The sequence below is a fragment of the Terrapene carolina genome, unplaced genomic scaffold (genome assembly GCF_002925995.2).
Source record: "Terrapene carolina triunguis isolate 2854851 unplaced genomic scaffold, T_m_triunguis-2.0 Scaffold111, whole genome shotgun sequence".
In the NCBI taxonomy this organism is placed as follows: Eukaryota; Metazoa; Chordata; order Testudines; family Emydidae; genus Terrapene; species Terrapene triunguis.
The window spans coordinates 8646152-8657400 of NW_020664462.1; the positions used below are offsets into that span (position 1 = coordinate 8646152).

At 51.9% G+C, this 11249-nt stretch overlaps 1 protein-coding gene across 4 annotated transcripts in view; it reads left to right on the forward strand.

The window, feature by feature from the left end:
• The window catches only part of LOC112122115 (zinc finger protein 271-like), a 22148-nt gene extending 13386 nt beyond the window's left edge, over positions 1-8762 (forward strand). The window contains exon 2 of one of the 4 annotated variants that reach the window (XR_003899814.1): positions 8058-8762. Coding sequence is in view for 3 of the 4 variants with exons in the window: in XM_026652113.1 (XP_026507898.1) it covers positions 897-3623 (2727 nt within the window). In the remaining variant the exon portion in view is untranslated. Of the gene's footprint in view, positions 1-762; positions 5910-8057 lie in introns of those variants that run through there. The other 3 variants (XM_029911636.1, XM_026652113.1, XM_026652114.1) reach the window with 3 other exon arrangements.
• Positions 8763-11249: the final 2487 nt, after the last annotated feature.

An 11249-nucleotide genomic window follows, 5' to 3' on the forward strand; every position in this document is an offset into this window, starting at 1 on the left:
ACCTACATGCCGACCCCCCCAGCCCCACCTGCTCCCAACATCCCCCCAAAACCCTGCATCCCGACCCCCCCAGCCCCACCTGCTCCCAACATCCCCCCTAAAACCCTGCATCTCAGCCCCCCCAGCCCCACCTGCTCCCAACATCCCCCCCTAAAACCCTACATCCTGACCCCCCAGCCCCACCTGCTTCCAACATCCCCCCTAAAACCCTACATCCCAACCCCCCAGGCCCACCTGCTCCCAACATCCTCCCTAAACCTACATCCCGACCCCCCAGGCTCACCTGCTCCCAACATCCCCCCAAAACCTACATCCTGACCCCCAAGCCCCACCTGCTCCCAACACCCCCCCTAAAATCCTTCATCCCCACCAGCCCCACCTGCTCCCAACATCCCCTCAAAACCCTACATCCCGGCCCCCAGCCCCACCTGCTCCCAACATCCCCCCCAAAACCCTGCATCCCAGCCCCCCTGGTACAACACAGGCCATAGGACTTCCCTGAATTCCTGTGTGAACTAGACCAGAGCTTTTAGAAAAACATCCTGTCTTGATTTAACAATTACCTGTGATGGAGAATCCACCATGACCCTTGGTAAATTATTCCAGTAGTTCATTACCCTCACTGTTAAATATGTGTCTCATTTCCAATCTGAATTTGACTAGGTTCCACTTCCAGCCATTGGATCTTGCTATAAATAGGAGTTTTCCTTCCTCGTTGGCCTTTGAAATAAAGCCTGATTGTCTTTTTATTTTTGAACCCAGCAGATGAAGGGAAATAAGAATTACCGCCCAAAGGGGAGTCATGAAAACTGGCATCAGTGCCTTTGTAGGCTCAGAAGCTCCCCTGAACCTCGGCAGGCCAAGAAAATTGGAGGACATGGCAAGAAAGACCCCAGATGATCGCTCTTCTTGTGCGTGAGCTTCCTGCCAGCTCAGCCCCGAGAAACCGGACGATGGAGAAGCTGACGGTTATTAAGGTGGAAGTAGAAACTCTCCTCAAGCAACCCCGGGAGAAGATGTACACTTGCACGATCTGCGGGGACAGCTTTAATCACAAGGGCGTCCTAGCCACGCACCAGAAGACCCACAAGGAGGAGATGCTGGTGGAGAACCAGGAGCAGGAGGGAAGTGCCGTCACAGCAGGAAAGCAAACAAGCCAGCAAGCCAGCAGAAGGGCAGAGGAGGCCAGCCACGAAGGCGTGAACCAGCAGAGAGATCTCTCGGCGCAGAAGGAATCCTTACAGAAAGCAAAGCCCTACTCTTGCACCGACTGTGAGAAGAGCTTCAAGATGAAGGTGGACCTCACCAAGCACCTCAGGACCCACACAGGGGAGAGGCCTTTCCCGTGCATGGAGTGTGGGAAGAGGTTCATCACCAAGTCACAGCTGAAGGAGCACCAGAGGATCCACACCGGGGAGCGACCTTACCAGTGCTCCGAGTGCGGGAAATGCTTCACGCAGAAGTCACAGCTCATTGTTCACCGGAGGATCCACACTGGCGAGAAGCCCTACAAGTGCAGCAGCTGCCAGAAGAGCTTTGTGGACAAGTCGCAGCTGGTCGCCCACCACCGTATCCACACAGGTGACCGCCCCTTCAAGTGCGGGTTGTGCGGCAGGGGTTTCCGCCAGAAGATCACCCTCATTAAACACCAGCGGGTCCACACCGGGGAGGGGGCGCGGCGGCATGGCGGGCCCCATACTGGCAACGCCTCGCAGCTCATCGTTCCCGAGTCGACGCCGGACGGGGAGAAGATATTCCGATGCGGCACGTGTGGAAAGGAGTTCAAGAAGAAGTCGATCCTGGTGACCCACCAGAGGATCCACACCGGGGAGGAACCCTACCATTGCGCCGAGTGCGGGAAGCGCTTCCGGCAGAAGATCCACCTGATCCGCCATCAGAGGACCCACACCAGGGGGGAGGCCCACGTCTGTGTCGAGTGCGGGGACGGCTTCAGCAGCAAGGGGCAGCTGCTGAGGCACCAGCGGTGCCAGCACCAGAGCGAGGGACCCCACACGTGTCCCGAGTGTGGGAGAAGCTTTAGCCAGAAGGTAGGCCTCATGGCGCACCAGAGAGTCCATGAGAGGGAGAAGGGAGATGGGAGCATGGCCGCCACTGAGGGGAGCCCTGGTGAGGCGGCAGACGGGAGGCTGCCTGCCAAAAACGGCAAAGGCAGCAGCCATCCGGGGGACCTGACGGCGCCTCGTAAGAGCCAGGTCTATACCTGCACCCAGTGTGGCAAGATGTTCACCAAGAAAGGGAACTTTGCCAACCACCAGCGGGCCCACACGGAGGAACGGGCGCACCGGTGTGGCGTCTGCGGCAAGAAGTTCACCAAGAGGGGGGAGCTGACCAAGCACGAGCGGATCCACACGGGCGAGAGGCCGTACGTCTGCGGCGACTGCGGCAAGCGCTTCACCCAGCGCACCCAGCTGGTCACCCACCAGCGCATCCACACCGGCGAGAAGCCCTACCCCTGCGCCGACTGTGGCAAGCGCTTCATCGACAAGTCCCGGCTGACGGTGCACCGGCGTATCCACACCGGCGACCGGCCCTTCCAGTGCGCCGCCTGTGGCAAGGGCTTCCGCCAGAAGATTGCCCTCATCAAGCACCACCGAGTCCACGAGAGGGGCCGTCCGGATGGGGAGGTCTCGGGGGGGAAGGAGCACAAATGCCCCCAGTGCGGCAAAGGCTTTGGCACCAAGGAGAACCTGGCCAGCCACCAGCGGCTCCACGCCACCGAGAGGCCCTTCAAGTGCGGCGAGTGTGGGAAGAGCTTCACGCAGAAAGCCCAGCTGGTGGTGCACCAGCGCATCCACACCGGGGAGCGCCCCTTCCGCTGCACCGACTGCCACAAGGGCTTCATCGACAAGTCCCGGCTCATTGTCCACCGCCGGATCCACACCGGCGAGCGGCCCTTCAAGTGCACGGCCTGCGGGAGGGCCTTCACCCAGAAAATCGCCCTGACCACCCACCAGAGAGTCCACATGAGGGAGCACGAGGCCGCCCGGGAGCCCAACAAATACGCCAAGCGCGGGGAGAACGACGCGGGCAAGGCCGAGCCAGGCGAGGAGTGGCCCTTCCCCTGCAACGTGTGTGGCCGGGGCTTCCGCAAGGAGATAGCCCTCATCACCCACCAGCGGGTCCACACCAAGTACGAACCCAACAGGTGCAGCAAGTGCGGCCAGGTCTTCCCTGACAAGGCCCAGCTGCTCCTGCATCAGCCCTCCCACGCGGAGGACCGGCCCTTTAAATGCAACACCTGCGGAAAAGACTTCAAGCGGAAAGAGATCCTGATCACCCACCAGAGAATCCACACGGGAGAGGTGCCTTTCAAATGCACCGAGTGCGGGAAAAGCTTCTCCCAGAAAGCCAACCTCATGAAACACCAGCTCACCCACACCCGGAGGGGCCCCTTCATCTGCTCTGAGTGTGGGCAGAGCTACACCACCTTGGGGCATTTTAAAAGGCACCAGAGGAACCATCTGAGAAAGCGGGAGGGGAAAGACTTGGCAGAGGAGCAGGACGCAGACGGGCTGCCGGAGACGGGCGCGCACAACGGGCCCATCATCGTGGTCAAGACAGAAGTCAATACAGACGACTATGAGGTCCTGCAGGTCCCATGACACCGCCCTCAGCAGGGAGCGGTGCGTGTGTGTAAAGGGATCCTCCAGAGGCAATGCAGGAGTAAGGGCCCTGGTGCTGCCAAGCCCTAGCGTTCAAAGAATCCCGGATCAAGCTGCCCCCTCCGGTCATGAGATTGGCTAAAATGTCATGAGATTTGAGAAAAAATAATACATGTGGGGTTCTTTTTATGAGCTGTTGGGGGTCACGTTTTCAAGGTTTTCTCTGCAACCACAGGGGCTAGAAACTTACTTTTTCCAATGAAATCTGTGATTTTGGATGTCTTCACGTGACTCCTGGAGCTGGGGCTTTAAGGAAAAACACCAAATATCCCAAGAGTTGGCAACCCTGACTCTTCCGTAGATCAGTATCTTAGCACTCAGCAGCACCAAATAGCAATATTAAGCCAGCTGACCTGGGTTGCTGGTGGTCCATGGGAGAGCATCAGCGATTCACTGCAGTGTAAAACGTCACCGGTCATCATTCCATACAACAGTAAGAGAGGCAGACATCATCACAGGCCTCCATGTGGATGGACCGGTGGGCCCATGCAGAGCCCCGTTGAAGTCAATAGGCTCACCATTGGGATGCAGACATCCACTTGTATGGAAGGGTTAGCTGGATCAGGGCCAATGTACCTAGAAAGAGAGCACCTACTTGAAGCAGAGATAGGTCCAGATCCTCAAAGGTATTTAGGTGCCTAATTCCCATTGGCATCCACAGGGAGTTAGATGCCTAAATACCTTTGAGGATCTGGGCCATAGTGTTTACTTCAAAGTCTGATCTTTTTTGATGATCACGCTTTAAAATACGCTCACATACGGTTTTATTTCGCTATGCAATCACCAGTTTTATTGTTTCAATACAGGACATTCACTGCAAAAGCACCATTCTGGTTGAGGGTTGAAACACACAGGTTGCCTGATTCACGGCTACATTAGTCCAGTTCAAATCTGCTGATTCCAGTGGTGTAAAACTGGAGGAACGGAGCGGGAAATCACGCCCAAGCTAGTTCCGGTTTTGCTGTCAGCTCCTCAGCTGCTGCACATTGGCAGAGCTCAGCTGAAGTCACTGGAAGTACCCCAACTTGCATCAGCTGAGAAGCTGGTCCGGGATTCCCACACGAAGCATTTCTCCCGCACTCTTGTATCTGTATATTCCAGCAGTTCAGTGTCCAGGAGCCCAGAGTATGACATGTAGACAAGGGGATGACATTAGGAAGAAACTATAACTTTGACTATCCTCTCTGGTTTGCGTTTAAATTCTTAACTATAGCATTGCCCTGGCCAAAGGCCCTTCCCCCTCTGTAGAAAGTCTATATGAGAGGAAAACATGGGCCATGATCCTGAGAACCTGTAACTCCCATGGCTTCCCAACAGTGTGATCCAGGAGGACTTGTGTCCCAAGCCTGCCGGTCCCAGGGCATTTGCAGGGCGGGGTTGTCTACCTCTTCCCCTTCACTCCTTGCTCACTGGCTGTAAGTCTCGCTAAGGCCTTATACGGCTATGGGTTCCCAGCTCCCCTGGGTTAAAGCTGCTGGGATTGCTATGTAACGTGGCTCTCTCCTGACTCCGCCCTGCGCAACCCCATGAAAAGCCACTGAGCCCCAGTCACATGGAGGCTCGGGGATGAAGAGAGCAATGGCAGCTGTAGGGGCGGCCAAGCACTGCAGCTCCATCCATCCCATCTGCCCCCGGGCGGCCGGGAGGATGGCAGGGCTCAGCCTTGGTTTGGAATGAACGTCAGAAGCATTTCATCCATACCTGCCGCCTTCTGCTTTCTCTCCTCTTCCCCAGCAGAGTCAGGCTTTGCATTACAGACGGGAGCTTGGTTCCTCCAGGGTACGTCTCCACTGCGGCAGGGAGCGAGCCGCCCAGCCCGGGGAGACGGCCTTGGGTTAGCAGGGCTCGCGCTAGCATGCTACATAATAGCTGTGTGGCCATTATGGCACCGGCAGAGGCTCAGGCGAGCCATGCGGTCTCCTAGCCTGAGCCTCCACCCGGGGCCACAACATCCACCCTGCTGTGTTTGAGTGTGCCAGCCCAAGGTGCCCCAGACTCCTTGCTGCAGCGGAGACATGCCCGAAGAGTTCACGGATCCCTCCTGGGGCCTCCCTTCCTGACGTCAGCATGCTCCATTTGCGACAACAGAGACGCATGGGAGTTCGAGGTGGAAAAGCCTCATTCGGTCATTTCCCTTCCAATGCAGGATTCCCAACTTTTGTCTAGGGTGACCAGATGTCCCATTTTATAGGGACAGTCCCAATTTGGGGGTCTTTTTCTTATATAGGCTCCTATTATGCCCCACCCCCTGTTCCCATTTTTCACATTTGCTGTCTGGTCACCCTACTTTTGTCCAGTCCAGTTTTTAAATGTCCCAAAGGAAAACGGCTGCCCCGATTTCCCTGGGGAGACCGTTCCACAGCCTAATAGCTATTGAGAAAGTTCCCCTTATATTCATCCTAAATGTTCCCTTTCTTAGATTCCTTCCATTGCCCTGAATATCACACCAAGAATGAGGCCCAGGGTTTTACTGCACAGGGTCTGCTGAAATCCTGGTCTGGATCATGGAATATGGAAGTTCATCGCTGCTTGCAGGGAGTGCCAAGAGGAGCAGCATTAACTAAACAATGATGGAGGGTTTAATAAGTCTATGATTATCTGAATGCTGTGGACACCAAAGAGGGAGAGGAATGATTTAGGCTCTGATCCTGCAAACACTTTTACACATGCATAACTTTTAGCACATATATATGCCCATCGACTTCAACAGGACTCTTTGTATGCTTCAAGTTCAGCACGTTTAAGGGCCTTAATCATTTCCTCTCCCTCTTTGGTGTGCACGGCATTCAGATAGTCATAGACTTCTTGTGCCCTCTGTCGTGATTTAGCTCATGCTGCTCTTCTCTGAGCGCCCCCCACTCAGCAATCCATTCCCATATTGCAGAATCCAGACCAGGACGTAGGCACACCCTGTGGGGTAAAACTGAGCAGTACAAATTGGGGTCCAGAGCTGACCAAAACAAAAACGGCAAAACTTTAACTCTTTTGTTTTGCTTTTTTTCCAAAACTGACTCATTTTCTCGGTTTTGGAAATTTCCTCCAACCTTTTTTTTAATTGACTCCCCCCCAAAAAAAATTTTTAGAACGTGGAAGTAGAAAATGTTTGGTTTAGGAAAAACTCCACCTGTGATTAACTCAAGCACTCAAAATTGGTGCTGAACACGTAAAGAGTAAACAAAAATGAATACATGGTAAAAAATAATTGGAAAAAAAGGAACAATGCTGAAAAATCAAGCTGTTTACCAATATTTCGGGGGGGGGGGGATTCCCTAAAAGGTAATTTTTTTTGGTCCAGCATATTCTTTGTTCCACATTTTTTGGCCAGCTCTCCTGTGTTTCTCAGTCTGCGAGCTAGAGAACAACACTGACCTCAGTAAACAATCCCACGTTTACTACACCTGAGTCCTAGCTCCTGAGCTACACGGCCCTTCGAATAAGTTATCCAGCCAATGCAACCCTTTATTCGGTGTCTCGTTTTCAAACTGCTCCTGTTTTCTGACACTCAGTCTGCAGCTTGCAAGCATGCCCCAATGGATATGAACAAATGTAAGTCATGGTGAGTCTGGGAACGGTACATTCGGTGATGTGTGATTGGTCACCTAAATCACATGGCATTGTTTCTATCCCCGACTGGATGATTAGCTTCTCAGACAGGAGAACAACAAATGAAATAGCCTATGTTGTTTGCAGGCAACTATGCAAATAAGGACTAGAAATTCCTCAAACATCCATGCCAACAAAAACCCATGCAAAACTTCAAGAATAACCGGTAATAAGGAGCATGACCATGGCCCAGCCCAAAACTCTTTGGAAGCTGACTGGACATTCATTAACTCTGTTTTGGCAATTGTCAAGTCAGCTCTCCAGAAAAGTGTGACTTCAGAGGGGGATCTGGTAATGTGAGCAGATGAATTTTTGAGAGAACAAAAGATCCTGTTTTCTTGCAAATACTCCTAGGAATAAAAATAAAATAGAACAGAACTTTTAAAACTGATGCCTGCAGTAGTCAAATGCTCACAGTTTTCTGTGTGACATCTTGGCTCTGTAAAGCCGTATTGGCCAGTGCAACCTGCAAATGAGAGAACAGTAGGAAAGCGTTTGAGAGTGAGAGGGGAAATGGGTTGGGACGGGATCCAGAGAAGGAGCTTTCGTAAACAGGCCAGCAAAACAAAAAATGTACCACTCCTGCTGAATAGCATCAGAACAGAGCAACCTTTCAGCTTCAACTAGACTCCCCAGACACTGAGGAGAGATGAACTGGAACGGTTCAAAACAAACACCACTTGTATCAGTTGCTTTTCTTGATCTGTTTAAAAGGACAGCAGTACCTTAAGGTGCCTTGACTCATAACAGTGGCCCGCTTGTATCTCACAGGTTCGCCTTTCCAATCAAGGTTTGTAGTAAGGACCATCCAACAATTTTGCACAAGGAGGATAGCTTCCTATTTATACGTAACCACCAGTCTGAAGTGAAGCCAGAGCTTAAGGAAGAAGTGGAACAGGAAGTCAGCGCTGCAAGAGGCAAGGATCTGTTTGCTTTGCAGTGTGCCGGGACCTACTCTGTATCTACCATCCCATTTTGATCCCTAGATGTCACTAGAGGTAGCTAGACCTCTTGAAGAAGAAGGGAAGCCCGTTGAGATTGAGAGATGTTTTGCAGAGAAGAGAGATTTGTGAAAAGGCCAGTACATACAGATGGGGATTTCAATTTCCCAGATATATTTTTACACTTTCTTTTTATTTATTATAATCCAGAATGTATTACTGCAGAATATTAATGAACTAGCAAGACCCATGGACCTCACCTGTTATCCACGTTGGGAACACGTGTGTTCTCTCAGCAACCTCCCATACAATGCATTGATCTTCTTTGCCAGTTTTCTTCGCTGGGCTTCTTTTATTTTCAAATTAATTTAATTCTTTCCGTTTATTATTGTTTTTTAATTCAATCCTTTCTGGCACATGCTGTGTTGTATGCAATGTGATCCTTATGCTTATCCACCTCCTTAGCTGAGATTTTTACTGTAATCCTCTCATTTTTGAGGTGTTTTGTTTTTATTTTTCTGAATAAAAAGCTTTACTGAACAAATAGATGCAATGTCCCTGTTGTACCTAAGTCATCCTTCCCTGAACAGAGGGGGGCAGTGGAGTTCAGGGGGTAAGAGCACAGAACTGGGGACCAGGACTCTGGCACACCTCTGAGCGGTATACCTCATTGAAGTCAGGGTGGAGTTCGCTGCAAGACTGGGGCCTTCCTGCCCTGACCCTGGGCAAACCACTCAGCCTTGCTGTGCCTCAGTTTACACATGTGTAAAATAGATCTGACATGTACCTCAGACACTATGGCAATAATCATAGAATATCAGGGTTGGAAGGGACCTCAGGAGGTTATCTAGTCCAACCCCTTGCTCAAAGCAGGACCAATCCCCAATTTTTGCCCCAGATCTCTAAATGGCCCCCTCAAGAATTGAACTCACAACCCTGAGCTATCGCTATCCCTCCCCCCTCCATAAGGCTGCTGTAGAGAGGCAAAGCATCATGTAATCACCAAGTATGATTATTTTAGCGGGAGCATGGGGTAGCTTCATCAGTGACCACTTGTCACGTGCTTTGAGATCCTTTGATGGAAGGCACTATAGAAATGCACTAGCCCAGACTCCAGTTTCCAACGAGGCAGCAGACGCTGCTTCAGAGGATGGTGCAAGAAATGCTGCCATGGACAAGTAGGAAATAACTGTTCATAGGACAAGACTCCTCCTAGCGCCAGCCAGTTAGGCCCTGATCTGCAACCTCCTCCAGGCAGGCAGAGCCCTCTGCCCTGTCCGCTCACACATCCAAGGCTTTAGCGACTGAGTTCTAGCCTTAAAGAGGAGGTGCAAACCTGTAGGGCTGCTGGCCTGTCTTCCCAGCCCTGGAGGAATAGCTCCACACCCACAGCCTGCTCAGGCCCCTCTTCAGGGCAATTTTATGCTTTAGACATAAAACTCACAGTGTAACACCAAGTCACAGCCACAGTGACGTGGCTCAGATTCAGCGACAAGCAAAAGTTTAGGTTCCCCAGAAAGAAATGTCTTGCTTTCCTAGGTTGTTTCAATCACCCGTCTCGGCCCTCCAGGTCTGCTACATTAACTAGTGTATCCGTTTTGATCTGATCTGACCCACCTGGGGCCTCCTAGCCCAGTGGCCTCCTGGGGGGCCATGAGCAGGTTTCAAGGGTCCACCAAGCAGGACCAGTGTTAGACTCACTGGGGTCCAGGTCAGAAAGCCTAAGCCCTGCTATGCAGGGCTGAAGCCCGGGGCCCTGAGCCCATCACTTGGGGCTAAAGCAGAAGCCCGAGCAACTTAGCTTCGTGGGATGCCCTGTGGCATGGGGCCCTGGGCAGTTGCCCTGCTTGCTATCCCTTACCGTCGGCCCTGGCTTTGATATGTAGAAAACAGTTGTTGTGGCACAGGTGGGCCATGGAGTTTTTATAGCATGGGGGGCAGGGGATCAGAAGGGAAAAGGTTGAGAACCCCTGTCCTAGCCCTTTGGACAGTCCTAGTCCCTCATCCTTTCATATTGATTCTAGACATCTTCTCCAGCCGCTACTGATGCGAACCCGCCACCTCCTCCTCAAAGGAAAACCCATCATGGGCATTCAGAATGCTCCCTGGCTAGGAGAGAGACAGAGCCCATTGAAGTCGATGGACAAGTGACAGAGGTCGAGGACCTGCTCCAATAGATTGATGAGGTAAAGGTTGTCTAAAAGTAATGAGCTCTACAGCTGAGTGTCATCCATGGAAAATACAACTGCCAGGCCCCATTACTGGTGTCAATACAAGCATTTAATCCACCCATTCTAACAAGCATCCTTGGGGTTTCCGGGTTCCACACACAGCAAAGGACTTCCTCTTTGTCTCCAAATTAGCAATCTGTCCACGGGGATCGCTTGTGTTCCCACTGTGACGCTGCCTAGATCCCGTGTGCCCTGTCGAACGGCACGGGCTCTGACCCAGCAACGCAGGGAGGGAAAAGGACGAGAACATGGAGGAAGTGAGGAGCTCTTCCAGATTAAATGCAATAACCCTAGAAGAGACATTCCAGCAGGCACCACAATGTCCCCTCTGTTTGCGACCTCGAGGGTGCCAGCAACAGGAATCAAACTGAAAAAGATGAGAGGTCCATGGAAAGGAAACTGGTCATGAAATGCTGGGAGATAAACTGTCCACAGTGTGAAAGAGCAGCTGGCACCAGATGGAAAGCTGTCATAACTATAGAGAGAAGGGTAACAACTCTCCTGTATACAATACTGTAAAATCCCTCCTGGCCAGAGGCACCAAAATCCTTTTACCTGTAAAGGGTTAAGAAGCTCGGGTAACCTGGCTGACACCTGACCCAAAGGACCAATAAGGGGACAAGATACTTTCAAATCTTGGAGGGGGGGAGAGGAAGGCTTTTGTTTGTGCTCTTTGTTTTGGGGGTTGTTCGCTCTTGGGACTAAGAGGGACTGGACATCAACCCATGTTCTCCAAATCTTTCTGAACAAGTCTCTCATATTTCAAACTTGTAAGTAACAGCCAGGCAAGG